The sequence below is a fragment of the Budorcas taxicolor genome, chromosome 11 (genome assembly GCF_023091745.1).
Source record: "Budorcas taxicolor isolate Tak-1 chromosome 11, Takin1.1, whole genome shotgun sequence".
Lineage (NCBI taxonomy): Eukaryota > Metazoa > Chordata > Mammalia > Artiodactyla > Bovidae > Budorcas > Budorcas taxicolor.
In genome coordinates, this window is record NC_068920.1 from 141,309,642 (window position 1) to 141,326,996 (window position 17,355).

General features: G+C 43.8%; 1 protein-coding gene across 1 annotated transcript in view; it reads left to right on the forward strand.

Annotated features, from left to right (window-relative positions):
* CYRIA (CYFIP related Rac1 interactor A) overlaps positions 1-17,355 on the forward strand; it is a 56,123-nt gene that overhangs the window by 16,937 nt on the left and 21,831 nt on the right. Inside the window, exon 2 of the mRNA XM_052649107.1 lies at positions 14,589-14,668. Within this exon, the coding sequence (XP_052505067.1) occupies positions 14,599-14,668 (70 nt within the window). The 5' untranslated portion in view covers positions 14,589-14,598. The remainder of the gene's footprint in view (positions 1-14,588; positions 14,669-17,355) is intronic.

Here is a 17,355-nt window from a genome sequence, read left to right on the forward strand (position 1 = left end):
TAGACTGTAGCCCACCAGGCTCCTCTGTACATGGGATTTCTCAGGCAAGAATATTGGAGTGGGTTCCTATTTCCTTCTCCAGGGGATCTTCCCGACCCAGGCATCAAACCTGAGTTTCCTATGGCTTCTGCATCGCAGGTGCAATCTTTAGCACTGAGCCACCCGAGGAATTATGGCAACTACTATTAATGCATCTGCCCATTTATATATGTCGTGTCATTATTTCTAAAAACCAGCCTTGAAGAGGTTGAAATCATCTCTGTTTTACTCATATTGAAGCTCCGATTCTGGGAGGGTAAGTCAATGTTGTTAAATACATTGATTAAGACCACCCAGCCAATAAATAGTTGAGCTGGGATTCAAACTCAAGTTCGTATTTTTGTTGCTATGCTCAACATCACAGCTCAGTTTAATAAGTCTTTTATCTTTGAGAAAGACAACTTAGCTCAGTATTTCTGTCAGCTTGTCCCCCACCTTTGAGGAACTTGTCCGGAAGATGGGACCTTTCAGATGCTGGGTAAAATACTGCATGTCTAGGCTGTCCTCGCCAACATGGAACACGCACTGTAAAGCAAGGAAAAGAGAACAGTTTGAAAAAAGAGACGATACATCAGGAAGATAAGTCACATGCTCTTAACACATCTGAACACTGGCCACAGTTTAAGCCAAGATGTTACCCTTGATTTCCTTTCCTAGTTCCAGAGATCAGATGACAGTGCCCACCCTACTGGAGACAGGTGGAGAAGGGAAATACAGGTATTTCTTTCACACTGGCTGAGTGTATCTGTCATAGCCTTTCAAGCTTGCCACAGCCAAATGGGGCTTCCCAGGTGTCCCTAGTGGTAAAGAATCCGCCTGCTAATGCAGGAGATGCAGAAGACACAGGTTTGATTCCCTGGGGGAGGAAAGGGCAACCCACTCCAGTATTCTTGCTTGGAAAATCCCATGGACAGAGGAGCTTGGCGGGCTACGGTCCATGGAGTCACAGAGATGAAGACACGACTGAGTGGCTGAGCACGCATAGCCAAATAAGAGCTGCATTTTCCACCTAGGAAAGTAAGACCTGAGGGGTGACAGGGCTCGTCCAAGAACCTACAGGCAGCGCATGTTATAGGCTTTCCAGACCCCAAGGTTCATGCCCCGTTGCACCGTTGTCCTTCAGAAGGGAGAGAAGAGGCTGGATGGAATGCTGAGAATGGCTTGCGTTATCCTCCGCCCCTCCCAGGTTGACGTTCCGAGGACGGCCGGCAGAGGGCGCCACGCCCTCGGCTCTCGCAGCCGGCGGCCTGAAGCCATATTGAATGAGCAAACGTCTGCAGCCGCCTCCGCGAGATGGAAATGTCTCCTTGGCAGGAAATCCGCGAGGAGCACCGCGGGGTTGTGCAAACAGCCTCACAATGTCCGCTTGTGTGTGTGCACTCGGCTTCGCCCGCGTCGCCCACAATGCTCTGGTTTTTTTTTTTTTTTTTTTTTGGATAATGGGCCTCTGTGGACCCATAGGCCTTGTCATGCAAAGGGAGTGACCTGTGTTTGTCATAAATGGGCTCTTGTATGATTAATCGCCACGCGAGCGCGCCCGCAGCCGCCGTGCAGCGCCCGCCTCACCTCCTTGCCGAGGCGGTGGTCTCAGGCGCTTTCTTCCCTCGCGCCAAAGCAGCCGTGCAGAATTTATGGCTAAAAGGGAAATGACTTGTTTGCATTGTGGTTGCAGTTTTTTTCATATGCTAGACAGGAGGTGCAGAAAACGACCATTTGTTGCTAGAGGCTAGCGGCATGCCGGATGCTTTCCTCGTTGCTTTCTGTACATTATCTCACTCAATAACGACACTGGGAACTGTTATGATGTGCATTTTAAAGATGAGAAAAGCTCAGATTCAAAAGAGTCGAAAACTTAGGACTTCCTTGGTGGTCCAGTGGCTAAGACTGCACTCCCAATGGAGAGGGGCCCAGGTTCAATCCCTTGGTCAGGGAACTAGAGCCCTCATGCAGCACTGAAGACCTGGTGCAGCCTAAATAAATACATATTTTAAAAATAAGCAAACAAAAGAGATTCTCCAAAAACAGAAGAGTACAGGATTTGCCCAAAGTCTCCACAGTCTGTGCGGTTGCCACTGAAGGACTCCTTTTCTTTTTCAGCGTCCTCCACTGTCCACGCACTTGGAACTGTCTCCCCGCCTGGCCGCCCATAGGATGGAATCGGCGATTTTAAAATAAATGAGAGATTCCTACTCTTGAGTGTCAGCATGTGTGTTGTACTTCCTGGAATCATGTGAAGAAACATGTAGGTCTGAGCATAGGTGCCTTTTTCTAAGAAGGCTGCTTTTCATCAGATTCTCCAAGTCATCTGTGATCGTAAGACAACAGAGTCGAGCCCCCCACAATATCTCTGTTTGGGGAAATGCTTATTTTCTTCCACCTATTCCTCTGTTAGTCACCTAGTCGTGTCTGACCCTTTGCAACCCCATGAACCTTATGGACTGAAGCCTACCAGGCTTCTCTGTCCATGGGATTCTGTAGGCAAGAATACTGGAGTGTGTTGCCATTTCCTTCTCCAGGGGATCTTCCTGACCCAGGTCTCCTGCACTGTAGACAGATTCTTTACTGTTTGAGAAGGGGATGACAGAGGGCGAGATGGTTGGATGGCACCATCGACTCAATGGGCCTGAGTTTGAGCAAGCTCCAGGAAATTGAAGGACGGGGAAGCCTGGCGTGCTGCTGCAGTCCGCGGGGTCACAAGGAGTCAGACATGGCTGAGTGACTAAACAACAATTCCTCTGTTGGTCTTGTGTGCAGCTGACAATCATATGGTTGTAGATATCCTTACGGAAACCCCCATTCTGTTTCAGTAGCCATCAGTGCAGAGGCTGTGTGCCCGACCCCTGCTTGGAGTTTGGGTGGGGAGGGGTGAAGGGGGAGAGGAGTGCACTGGGAGGAGTGGGGTAACATTCTGAAGATGAAGAAGACATAGCCCTTGAAAGAATTCACAGCAAGGCCAGGAGGTCAGGGAGGAGGTTTCTGGGAGGAAATGTTTGATTTGGGCCTTGAAAGATAGGACCTCCACAGGCCGAGGGGAGGAGAAGACTTAACAAGCAAAGGAAGCAACATGAGCCAAAAAAACAGAAGCAAGAACGAGGCCAGAGCTCTGGGCACCATCTGTGTTCTGATATGACAAAAGTAGGATGTTCCGAGGAGCTGAAACTTGGAAGAGCGATTCAGATCAGGTTTCCATACCAGGCGAAAAACTGCACCCATCTAACTCTGACAGTCCGCTTGGGAAGTACTTACACTGAAAGTGCTTTTCTCCTTTCACCCGGCTACTCAGTGTCCCTCCAGGCCAGGATGTCACCTTGAGAAGCAGCTCCCTGTAGGGGAGGATCTGTCTCCAGGAACTCAGCACACCTCACCCCTACCCCACCCCACCTTTCCTGTCCCAGCTTACAGTGATGGTCTTCACCCCTTGCTTGGGTTTCAAACGAAGAATTTTATTTTAAAACTTTACTTTGGTTTGCAATGAAGGGTACTACGAAATCAAGGCACCTGCTCCTTTCAGAAACTGGAGACCAAAGCAGAGCCCCTCCAGCCTCTGAGATTTCAAAGGAGGTTTCGGCCCTTAGGATGAGCTTGAGATGTGATGGATCCCACCAGCCCTTCCTTGGCTTCCGATTCTTCAGGTTTTCAGTATATGAAGTGGATTTTGTTGACTTGTTGGTACTTCTGTAAGTTTTGACATTCTCTCCCCACAACCCTGGGCTTCCCCCATGGCTCAGTGAATAGTCTGCCTGCAATGCAGGAAACATGGGAGACCCAGGTTCGGTCTCTGGGGAGATCCCCTGGAGAAGGAAATGGCAACCCACTCTAATATTCTTGCCTGGAAAATCCCATGGACAGAGGAGCCTGGTGGGCAATAGTCCCTAGGGTGGCAAAGAGTTGGACATGACTCAGCAACACTATAAACTATAAAACCCCCCAATAAATTTGAACTGGGAGGTAATACCCCTAATGCTTTGACTTTCGAGTCAATTCCAAAGTCTGCTTTGGTGTGCAGGTCAACCTCCGTTTAAGAAAGTTCAGGGTCTGAAACCCTAAACTTACGAATCAGGTCAGTCCCTGACTCTGGGAGGGGTGGGACTCTTCAGGGGGCTTTCACTTCCCAGAAAGACCCCCATCTATGAGCCCCATGCCTGACGGTGCCCTCATTTGAGAGGTCATGTTTTACCCCCTGATAGTGAAATATGGCGGAGAAGACAATGGCACCCCACTCCAGTGCTCTTGCCTGGAAAATCCTATGGATGGAGGAGCCTGGTAGGCTACAGTCCATGGGGTCATGAAGAGTCAGACACGACTGAGCGACTTCACTTTCACTTTTCACTTTCCTGCATTGGAGAAGGAAATGGCAACCCATTCCAGTGTTCTTGCCTGGAGAATCCCAGGGATGGGGGAGCCTGGTGGGCTGCCATCTGTGGTGTCACACAGAGTCAGACATGACTGAAGTGACTTAGCAGTGAAGTATGGAGGCAAAGAGACCTCAGGCACAGATGTGTGGACCAGCTGCCTATGGAATGAGAGCCAGCCAGACAGGGACTGGGACTGGGGGAAAGCCCTTTTTTTTTTTTTTCAGGCTGGATTGTGAGATTGCAGAAATAGAAGCAATTTAGTTCACCAGTGTGCATTTTACACAGGACATTTCCTGGAATGGGCACAGAGTCTGCTGTGTAATCCGAGGTGCTTGGGGTATCTGGTGTTGGGTTGGCAGAAGACAAGAAAGAGCCTGAGATAGTGACCAAAGATGATGGAGAGAGATTGCACCAGGAGAAGGGCTTAGAGAAGTGTCAGGGCTCAAGTCAATGTGGAAAGTACCTGGATAGAGTTTGGTGAGAGACTGGGTTTAAGGCGGGCAGCAGATGTAGAAATCTTGGGGACACTCGGGTTGTTGGCTCATAATTCATTAGGCAATGAGGTATTTCTTTGAACAAGGAAGGAGGAGGACATTTGGGAAGAGCAGAACTTAAGGATATCAGGGCCTTTCCCAAATTGTTATGCTTGCAGGAAATTCCCTTAGAGTTACTGGCCTGGAGTTGAGGAGGCAGGTCCAGTTTAGGGCTAAAGGTTGAGAAGTCTTCTGTGTATGAATGAAAATCACAGTCCAGGGGGTCTCACCTAGGAGCAGGAGAAAAGGTGTAAAGGACAATCATTGGAGACAGGCACTGAAAGGTTAGATGGAGCAAGTGGAGACTGAAGGCGGACCACTCAGAGATGAGGGGGTGCACGGAGGTCCTCCAGCATCTCAGGGAGGAGGGCTTGGCCAGCAGTGCTCAGGGCAAGACTTGTCCTCAGCCCCAGCTCTGAGTAGCGGGAGCCTGGCTTCTGTAGGTTTAAGTACCCGAGAAGCAGTTCTGGGAAAAGGAGATCTGTAATCCAAGAGAAACTCAAGTCTGTCTAATCTAAATCATTTGCCCGTTAGAGCAGCCCAAACTTTGGGCTACTTCCCCGAGTTCCCTTTTGGGTTCTAGAACTGAAGTGAAGCCATCTGAGAAAGGGAATATATAGCTTTCCCAACACCACTGAGTCCGTGGAAGGCATTTCCAAGACTAGAGCTCAGGGCCCTGGGCTGCTGCAGGGGTCACTCTCCCTTTGAAACTGGGAAGTGACCTGGGTGGCCTTTCCTGGTGATTCAGATGGTAAAGAATCTGCCTGCAGTCCAGGAGACCCAGGTTCAATCCCTGGATCAGGAAGATCCCCTAGAGAAGGAAATGGCAACCCACTCCAGTATTCTTGCCTGGAGATTCCAGTGGACAGAGAAGCCTGATGGGCTACAGTCTTTGGGGTCGTAAAGAGTCCCACACGACCAAACAACTAACACTACTACTGCTGAGTGGGCTACGACTGTCAGCCTTCTTTCTAGGAAAAGGGAAAGCTCATTAAGCAGGCTCCCCATCACCAGGTTCTTGATTTCACAAGTGGAAGGGAACAAATTCACTAACGATGCCCCAGTGGTGGGCCGGTCCATAATGAAGCAGGTTGATTGTTTCCATATTCACTAGTACTGGAAATTGGGGCAGAGGGGAACACATTGACTTTCATTCCCTAAAAAAGAATCTAATTTTGCCCTCATTTCTTGGAGACTTTTTGCTGCTGTAATATTGATGTTTATGGGGAAATTAGCTCTGATGAGGTAATAGTCTATTTTAGAAAACTGAACTCAGATATTGAAAGGACTATTTTAAACCTGTGCTTAATCGTTCTGCTCCGTAATGGTCTCTGGGTATTTTTTTGGAGAATTCCCATGGATTGCCTTACAACTCGACTCTAGCAGCTTATATTCCACTGGGAACGCCCAGCCCTTTTGAGGGACACCGTGGTATTAATGATGGATGAGAATATTCAAGGCATTTTCCCATTTGAGTGCCATTACTTGTGGTGTTAAAACGTTTCAAAAACACATTTTAGCCATTAACTCATTTTTATTGTCAGATGAAAGTGCTTAATAGACTCACTCTAGTTTCCCTCCTTCGTCTTGGAATGAAATCATCTGTTGGATTCTTGGCACCACACTCGGCAATGGAACAGAGAACGTTACGAATTCATTGCAGAAGTGGCAGCTGGGGCGGGGAATTCCAGCCCAGCCCAGCTATCTAAAATCACTAACCTGGTTTAGCAGATTCAGGCTCCTGGAATTTATAGGCTGAACTACTTCCATGCATTCCATTGGTACATTTTTCCCTCCCAGAACAACAGGTGCTTCTAACATTTAAGAAATGTACCTTTCCCTTGGTTGAGAAGTAGTTTTTTAAGCCACCTGTTTTGTACCTGATATATTATAGGCTGATAGTCAACCAGTTTTGCTTATCATTCTAAACAGTCAGGGAGTATACCTGGTGTATGATGGGGTTGTGTGATCACTAGAAGAAAAGTATCCCCGAGTTGTGTGAATAGTTGATGTATCGGGGTTGTACTCTCCCCTCCCAGATTGCAACCTGGATGGTTCATGGGAGACAAGCCAGAGGGGTCACTCACTTTTGAGGGGTGGTGTGGGGAGCTGCAGACCTCCTCTGTCACTGGCATCAGCTGCCACCCTGGCTGCTGTCAAGATTTCTCCAACTGTGAACCTCACTGATCAGGTTGAAGAGCAGATTGTCTTAATAGCCCTCCTAAAATCACATCCAGTCACCAGAAACACTCTGAAAGCCAGCACTGGACTTCTTTCCACCACTCAGGTGGGGAAATCTCGAGGCTCCATTGGAATTAGGTCAGACTTCTGGTAAAACTAAGTAAGGCAGGTCCTAGGATGCCCCTGGAGGTACCAGCCTCAGAGCAGAGACCAGCAGCTCAGCTCCCCAGCTGGGCCAAGTAATTGACCAGGTTAATGACCTCTAGTCTTTAGAATTTCATAAACCTGTAAAATTTTAAAATAAACTTTGGGGATTTAGGATGTAACTATCTCTATCATTTTATAAAGTAGATTAAAACACTGTAGCCTAGAGTTGTTTGCATAACTTCAGCTTTCTGCAAGATTCATGCTGTAGCCTTTTTTCCTCATTTTGCTTTGGAATCACTGGACAGGACAATCTTAAGGATTTCTTTGCCAGTGATAACCGTGTGTTGATTCCTGGTGCCAAGTGCTGGGCATACGAAGAGGCATAAAACCAGCCCTGTCCAAGAAGGCCTTACATTCAGAGCTGGGGAGAAAGTGTGTAATTACCGTCCACACTGGAGGCCGTGTGACACAGTAAAAACAGCATGTTAGGTGAGCAAAGAGAAGCAGAGCTCACCCAAGGGAGTGGGTTTTGTTTTCTTTGAGCTGGAGTCGAAGAGGAGGGAAGATTTAGGCAGTTCCTTCTGAAGGCCCTTATTTCCAAACTCATAATTGAAAGGAAATTCCGGGGAGGCAGTGGTCGAGGCAGTGCTTAGAGGTCAGATGAAATTGGAGTCCAGACTCAGCTCTATGACTTCGGGGCTTGAGAAACTTTTTAAATCTCCAAGATTATTTCTGTATCTCTAAAGTCGGGATAGTAACAGTTGCTTCCTCATATGGTGGTTGTGAAAATTAAAATATGATAATACATGAAAAGCTCTCACTGCTAAAAGCTCTCATTGCTATGGCCTGCAGATCATTTAAAAATGTTAGCTATCGTTCTAATTGTAAACAGAAGGAGCAATGTGGGCAAGGGCCCTGAGGCAACAAAGGCAGGCTGCTTTTGAGAAGTGCAGGGTGTAACGAGTGCTGGGCCCACTGGCCCAGAGGAAGAGAGGAGACAGAGGAACCGGCAGAGGCTGCGGGCCAGGTTTTCTGGACCCAATGCACCCATTCGCATGCCTTGTATCCCGCGGGTCCTGCAGAGTCTTGGAAGTATATTAAGCAAGGAAGGAACACTGTCAGATTTGTGTTTAGAAAGCTGGGAATGAATGGGCGAGAGATAAGACTGGAGGAGGAGAGCGAAAAAGTTGGCTTAAAGCTCAACATTCAGAAAATGAAGATCATGGCATCCGGTCCCATCCCTTCATGGGAAATAGATGGGGAGACAGTGGAAACAGTGTTAGACTTTATTTTGGGGGGCTCCAAAATCACTGCAGATGGTGACTGCAGCCATGAAATTAAAAGACGCTTACTCCTTGGAAGAAAAGTTATGACCAACCTAGATAGTATATTCAAAAGCAGAGACATTACTTTGCCGACTAAGGTCTGTCTTGTCAAGGCGATGGTTTTTCCTGTGGTTATGTATGGATGTGAGAGTTGGACTGTGAAGATGGCTGAGCGCCAAAGAATTGATGCTTTTGAACTGTGGTGTTGGAGAGGACTGTTGAGAGTCCCTTGGACTGCAAGGAGATCCAACCAGTCCATTCTGAAGGAGATCAGCCCTGGGATTTCTTTGGAAGGAATGATGCTAAAGCTGAAACTCCAGTACTTTGGCCACCTCATGCGAAGAGTTGACTCATTGGAAAAGACTCTGATGCTGGGAGGGATTGGGGCAGGAGAAGAAGGGGACAACAGAGGATGAGATGGCTGGATGGCATCACGGACTCAATGGACGTGAGTCTGAGTGAACTCCGGGAGATGGTGATGGACAGGAAGGCCTGGCGTGCTGCAATTCATGGGGTCGCAAAGAGTCGGACACGACTGAGTGACTGAACTGAACTGAAGACTGGAATTAGGAGGATCAGTCTGGGGGCTCTCTGTAGGGTGCAGACAAGCTCTGCTGAGGTCTGAATTAGGATAATCTAGACAAGGAAGGAGAGAAGTGTGTCCAATGCAATGAATCATTAGTGGGGATGTCCTTGTTTAGTAGCTGTTTAGCATGTTCTGGGGAGACCCTACTGGCATGGAGCAGAAACTCCAGGGGCAGCGACACGCTGCACCTTATATTTTAATGTCGTTAAAAAAATGAACTTGATGTCCCATTTACTTTTTGCATTAGTGGACAGAGCAAGAGATTGACAGTCAGGACACCTCTCTTCTGAACCCTTCTTTGAACTAATGTCCTGGGGCAAGTGCTGTTTCTTAAAACAAGAGCTTTAAAAAGATGGCTCCAGTTCTAATGTGTAATGTGTTCTGATGACATTTGGGACTTCCATCTGGATGACTTTGAAAAGGACATTTATTGTACCTGATCCACAAGTTCTCATCTGTAAAATGAGTCCAATATCACCTTCCCTGCCTTTGATACATGCTCATGTTGAGGATAAATGAGTCCAGAAACATCTTTGATAAAGATATGATGTTGTATAAATATATGTAATTGTGTATTCGTGATTTGTCTGGGGCTTATGGTGGTTCAGACTGGTAAAGAATCTGCCTATAATGCAGGAGACTTGGGTTCTATCCCCAGGTTGGGAAGATCCCCTGAAGGAGGACATGGCAACTCACTCCAATATTCTCACCTGAAGAATCCCATGGACTGAGGCACATGGTGGCCTACAGGTCATGGGGTCGCAAAGAGACATGACTGAGCAACTGACAGTCTCATTTTCACTATATGTTAATAACCATGTTACAGAAAAATATTAGGCTCAACAGAACTTCTTAATCTCCAAACTATGGAGTTATAGATAAAAGAATCTAAGTCTTTAATTTCTTAAATTTTTGTACCAGGGATGCTAAAACATTTGTAGATGCTGGAAGGTGTTGGCTCACTCAAAATGCTAAGAAAACCCATCTCTCTAGTAGGGGCATTGAGCCTTTACCATCTTAGACCTTAAGAAAAATACTAGCAAATAAAACCATGTAGGGCTGTTTTTCTGTTTTTTCTCACTTTCTGTTCTGTACTGATGAAAGGTGGTATTGGCTTAGAAATTCTCCTTTGCAATAGTTGTAGCTGCAAAAGAAATTTTCTGAGTGCTTGTTTTCTAATCATGAAAATCGGGCATTGAAATGTTGGTGTGCACAGGCGAAGGTCAGAATTCGCAACGCCCATGCCCTGCACTTGAGTTTTGCTATGTCTTACTTCTAGTAAACAAATTTCTTCACTAGAGATGGCCCCATTTGTTAAAAATCACCTCCGGTTGATTTTGTTTGCTTTTACACTCTGGAAATACAGCTAATCCTATTGTTTATTTATTTTTTTTTCTTCCAAACAAGAGCAGAGTTATAACTAGGACAAAAAAATAATTGCGTGTGTGTGTGTGTGTGTGTGTGTGTGTGTGTATGGTGTCTGTGTGCATGTTTTGCTTCTCTTCTCATTTTTGGAACTGGAGTGTTAGCAGAAAACGACTTCTTTAGGAAAGTCATCATTTTCTACTAAGCAGCCTATGAGCCAACTCCCATGGAAGTGGTTTTAAGCTGAGAGCCAAGAAAGTAGTCATAGAAAACACCAGTATACATCCCAAATCATCACCACTAAGACATGAGCGCCTCCCTTGGCAGAGACACGCGGGCTGTCTTTACAGACACTGTTAACACTCCTACCAGGACTAGAGAGACGCCCTCCTTCAATTTGCAAAAAAAAAAAACAACAGTGAAAGGATCCATTTCAAAATTGTATTAAGTAAATAAACCTTGAGGAATAAGCCTTCTGTTTGGGGAAGTCACCCAATTTGTGTCTGCTGTTCCCTTCTCACCCCTCATCCCCCCGCTGGGGGCTTCCTCTCTGCCATTACAGATTCTCAGGGTCCTTCATGCCTGGGTGGAGTTCACTTCTTCTATGAAGCCAACTTTTCTGGAAGACTCCACCCCGACATGGTTTCCTACAGAAAGCATGAATTCCTCAGGAAGTATGTTTTTCCCTGTACATGGAGCAAGACTAGTGAGAAACAGGCTGCTTTGGAATCTTAACAGAAACTGTAGACTCTGTCCCCAGAAAAAGGAGCATAGACCTACAGGACTGTATTATCCTGCAGACACTTTCTGCAGACCATGGACTCTCAGCGTTCTCAGCCAGGGACCTGCTAGGGGTCTGAAGCCCCAGGTTCCTTCTTGTGGGGAAAAGAATGTGGACATTGGGTTCCCAGACCCTCAAGTTCAAATGTGACTCCATCTTTTATTCTCCTGTCATCTTTAGAAATATACTTAACCATCTGAACCTCTTTTTCTTCCAATAAATGAAGACAGTTGTAGCTACCCAAAGAGTGGGTGTAAGGTTTTAGTGAATTTAAGTGTGAAAGCTCTAAGCACAGAGCCAGGCACACCATGGGCATTCAATAAAATGTGCATGTTCTTGTCCCCTTGGAGGGGAACATTTTTTTTTTTTTTTTTGCCATGAAGGAGATGAACTGTTTCTGTGTCTGTTCAAGAAGCTTGTATTGAAATGCATGTCTTCGAGGTTTCATAACACTACATAAGTTCCCACAATTTTATCATTCCAGACAGTTCCTGTTTGAGATGTCAGCATCTAGAAATCTAGAATAGTTCCAGTTAACTGACCTTGGCTGTTGTTAGAACCACATCTCAAGATATTTGACCACATTAGCCAACCAGCCTAAGTAACCTTCTGAACAGATAGCACTCTACAGCCGGCTAATATTTGGATGTATTTCCATGTGTGTTTCAGCCTGTTACTAATTTTAAAGGCTTAACGTATTTCCCACCCAGGAACTCTGACAGTAAAATCCTACACAAGGCAGACTTTTAGGAGGAAGCTAAACTCATTCAGGTCTCTGTGACATGTTAATAGCACAAAACTAGGGAAATTAAGAATATTTAACTTCCATTAAGGCATTTTATATGAAAGTCGGGTCTGCTACTAAACAGTAGAATCATCTTCCTGCAAGATTTGCCTTGGGGTCTGAGTTGGAATTGTTCATTAAATTGGAAACACATTGTTTCCTAGAGACCCAGGAGGGTTTGTGAATATCACACAGTGGCAAGAATGGACTACACTAGTTGTGAGTTTTAATTTGGCAGAACCTGTCTCACACAGGGCTTTGCTCAAAAATATCTTAAAAGGAAACACAAATCAAGACAAGGGAGGAAAAAATAAACAGTGACAGAAAGAACATAAAAGAGGGAAGATTCTTTTGGGCAAGAGGAGCATGGTGTTTGCTTCCTACTGTGTGTCTGTGTGCTTGTGCACACATGCCCAGGTGACTCTAGTGATAAAGAACCTGCCTGTCAATGCAAGAGATACAAGTTCGATCCTTGGGTTGGGAAGATCCCCTGAAGGAGGGCATGGCAACCCACTCCAGTATTCTTGCCTGGAGAATCTGATGGACAGAGGAGCCTGGCGGGCTACAGTCCACAGGGTCGCACAGAGACGGACATAACTGAAGTGACTTAGCACACACACACACACACACACACGCATGCCCAGATATTCATATACTTCAAGATCAGCAAGGTCGAAGAAGTATATATCCCAATCTTCTGCCCAACTCATTTTCACAATATTTTAAATTACTACACCACCACCAGTGACAGGAAACTCACTATTTCACAGGGCAGATCACCCAATTGTCTGACAACCCTAATGGTGAGAAATGTTTTCACGACATTGAATGAAAGTCTTCCTCGTTATTCCCCATTGGCTCTAGTTCTCTTCCCTAGAGCCACATGACGCCTCTCTGATCTGTCTTCCATAGGAGAATTCTGAGTAAGTATTTGAAGGCGTTAGGATAATCATCATAATGATGGCAGTGGTAATTATTACATATTGTTTCTTGAGCACTTCTTAGAAGCACTGTGCTTTGCATTTTATATCTTTAACCTCATTAATATCCATGAATTGATGAAATAGATACATTTGAAAAACTTTTTATAGATGAGAAAACAAGCTTAGAGAGTCAGTGCCTTGCCTTGGAAAACAGAGCTAACAGGAAACAGAGGACGGATTGCCAGCAGTCCTTCCTGAGACCTTCTAGCTTCACATGAGTGACATGGGTGACCTTGGGTGATATCTGTAAGTGAATGTGAGTGTTCTCTCAGAGGGAGGATTATGGAGACTATATTGTACCACCTGCTGCACCCAAGGGAACTGTTTGTTATGTATTTTTATGCATAGCATCCTTTTGGTTTATTCTTTTTCACCACATCTTTCTTACAGTGGCTTTTTTGTTGTTGTTGTTGTTGTTAATTCCTACAGCAACATAAACACTATCAGGAGCCATGTGCATAGAAAATTACAGCTCTGAGCTCCATTATCCCTCACAAGCTGAGGTGTCTGAGTCACGAATTAGAGGAATGCCTTCAGCACTCAGCATCAGATCGCAGCTCCATAGATATGCGTAGAATGAATGAAGGCACAGTGGCCTCCTGAAGAAGAAGGTTTAATGTCCAGAGCTGAGAGGAGTAGACATGTTGCTATTTATTTAAATCAGTTCAGTTCAGTCGCTAAGTTGTGTCTGACTGAGACCCCGTGGACTGCAGCATGCCAGGCTTCCCTGTCCTTCACCATCTCCCGGAGTTTGCTCAAACTCATGTCCATTGAGTCAATGATGCCGTCCAAACTTCTCATCCTCTGTTGTCAATAATAACTACATTTTTCCTATTCTTTCAGGTTGGGGTTGCAGATATGTCACAGATTTGTATTTCTCTGTAGGTTGGATTCACCGTTGCCAATGCCTCAGGCTGCAGTTTCATTGAGAATAACTTTTTGGATGTTATAGCTTTTCATTTTTACGCTTCATAAAGTACTAATCTCATAACTATTGAAATGTCAAATTGCAGGAACCTCTGACTTACCTGGGAAGCAGGACCTATTGTACAGGCTAAAAGGGATTCCTGGTAGTGTAAATCTGTTTTCTAAACTCTTTTCCTTGGGAACTTTGAGAAATTTACCTTTCTGGATAGGTAATTTAATAACGCCCTCACTGTTCTGCTTGTCCATTGACATGGTATGTTCCCACACCGATGGAACAGAAATCAAGCAAGGATGAAATATTAACTGTCAGGATTCTGGGGATTAGTGAAAGGGAAAGGGGGAAAAAAAGTTCTAGAAAACACCTGAACTCTGCCTTCTATGACCGTTACCCAATTATTTGAACAATAACTAATTGCTAAGTTATCACTTGTCACCTGGCATAAAAATACTTTCTATTAGGTCTTCTGATGTAGTTATAGGGGTTCAATGGTATTTATGCAAATCATTCAAAAACATTTAACCTTTGAAGAAGTATGTTTTTTATACTGCTAATGGTGTTTGGTTTTCTGTTCCCTCTCCTAGGCTTGCTGGGATGGGAAACCTGCTCAAAGTCCTTACCAGGGAAATTGAAAACTACCCACATTTTTTCCTGGATTTTGAAAGTAAGTTCCAAAAGTTAAAAGATTATGATGAAAAAGCTTCACTTTCTTTATAGTTTGTTGATAGGGGAGTTATAAAGATTGTTATGTAATATTTAAACCACATCCAAATGTCTCTCTGCATTTCTCTGAGTCTTCAAAGACCATTTCCTCCTTTCTTTTCATATATTATTTTTTTAAAAAAAACAAAAACCATCTTTTTAATATGCTCATGCTTTTCTTTGATTTTAGAAGCAATCAGTTATTGTAAGCCTAACATCAATCTTCATCATATATTTTCCTAATAATTTTCATGAATTATTATGTCATAATCCAAAGAAAAATAGTATACATAGTAATTTACACAGATTAATATAAAACAAATATCACTAGATGTAAAAGAAAAAGTGATAGATAGCAGAAATGAGACTTAGAGATTTTGTAGTTTTGAGTAATCTCTGTCTGTTCTTTGTGTATTATTCGATAATACAGAACTGTTTCAGAATTTTGAGAGGCAGCTTTCATTTGAAAGACTTTTTTTAATCAAAAACTTTAGGGAAAATGGCTTATGAATCATGACTGAATACATACAGAGATTCTTTCTTATATTGTTCCTTGTTTGAATATTTTTATTAATGAGTGACACATTCATTTTAAGCAACTGATCTCATGTGTCTATACTTATTCTTGTGTTCTCCTCCTTTTGAATTGCAATTCCACAATACCAAGCACAGTTAAATGTCCTTTGTCCCAGTAGTCATCATCTGTTGCAAACCTTAATCTGCTTTAAACTATAGTTTCAAGTATTTTATTCATATTAAAAATAAGTTGAAACTTCCTTGCATATATATTAAACCTTCTAACAGAGATTTTCTAAGTAAATGCTAGAATAACTTTTTAAGATACAGCAAACCAAACTATGAAAGCTCTCTGGAGGTATCTTTTTAAAACCTTTGTTATGCCTAAATACCTACTTAAAAAGGAAAAGTATTCCCAAAACTCATACATTCTGAAAAAAATTTTTAATGCAAATTATATTCAATTAAAGAGATCTCTTGTGATTTAACTCAGTTTGCTATTTTTCTTATTTTGCTAAGTTTGGCTGGATTTGATTGGGTGTGGTTGGTTTTGGTTGAGTTTAGCTGAGTTTGGCTGGGTTTGGTTGTGTTTGGCTGAGCTTGTCTGGGTTTGGCTGAGTTTGATTGGGTTTGGTTAGGCTTGGTTGGGTTTGCTAGGATTTGATTGGGTTTGGCTGGACTTAATTTGGTTTGGCTAGATTTGTTTGGGCTTGGTTGAATTTGGTTGGATTTAGTTGGTTTTGGCTGGGTTTGGTTGGGTTTGGTTGGGCTATGCTGGGTTTGGTTCAGTTTAGTAAGGAGGACACCTGGGAACTCAAGAGCCAGATTGATATGATACTTCAAAAAGAATTTTTTTTTTAAACTGGTGTGACTTTTGCTACTCTTCTATAATATGCATATCTTTGTTATTACAGGAAGATTTATTAATAATTTTTAAAATTGTTGTAGAATGAGCTACCTCTTATTCCAACACCCCAATTTTACTACTTGCATCTTTGATTGGGCCTTTCCACTTCTTGTCATGTGTATTTTACACTGTTTCATTCAGCAAGCACAAAGGCCAAAACAGTGGTACAACAGCGTTCACTCACAACTTCAGGGGCATATAAACAGCTAAGGGAGCTTCATGCTTCACTTTTTTGGAAGATCTAAACTCCACATGCATGAGTGCATGCTTCTCACAATGTCACCCAGAATTCAGTGGCCCTGTTTGCTTATGTAGCTGTTCCTAAACTTTGGCCTTCCCATGCTTCCACAAAGAATAATATTGAGTTCTTTGTCAAGTGTAATATGAAAACCCTTTAAAGTGATAAAAGTAAAATCTACAGGAATTTAAAGCACTAGTTTTCAGCTGGTGTTCTCTGAAGCACCATAATTCTGAGCAAGATCTCAGGGCATCCCCTTCCCCAGCAACATTGCAAAGGGGCCTCTCTTCCTCTCTCCTACAACCCAAGGACTCTGACCTACGCAGTCTTGTAGTTTGGCCATTTTCTTAATATGTTATTTAAAGAAAGATCATGGTGGCCAAAGAAAACATTTCAATATTTTCAATTTTGATAATGACTTATAGTATCAAAACTCCATTTATAGATATGCTCTAATTTCTTCAGGAAGGGGAAGTATAGACTGGATTTCCATGTCTGGTGGCCTATTATTAGGACTAGAACTAGAGTATTTAAGGAAAATATAAAACTATAAATTTATAGACATGTATAAAATCCTGTTTATATCCCCCTTACTACCAAAGAGAAGATTAACATTATTTCACTGAGTCTGGGAAGATGAGTCACTGGGCTGAAGTCACACAGGGAATGACTGGGGAACTGAGGTGGGAGTACAGATGTCTTTGGCCTTCTTCCTCCCTTTGCTTTGATTCCCTTAAGTGCTCATCATAGGCAGCTTCCAGGAAGTAATACAGCCATCATCTTCTGCCTAATTAGAGAGGGAGATGAGATGTCTCATGAAAAAAAATTGTTTTCATTTCGTGATTCTTCAAATCTTATTTCCTAAAGCTGGCTTTCAAGAAAGAAGGATGACAGACTGGAAGGGTGGGGAAGATGGGCTGAGGTCATGATTTTTCCTTGAGTGTGTAGATTTCAGCTCATTATGGCAATAGTATGTTGAGTATGGTCA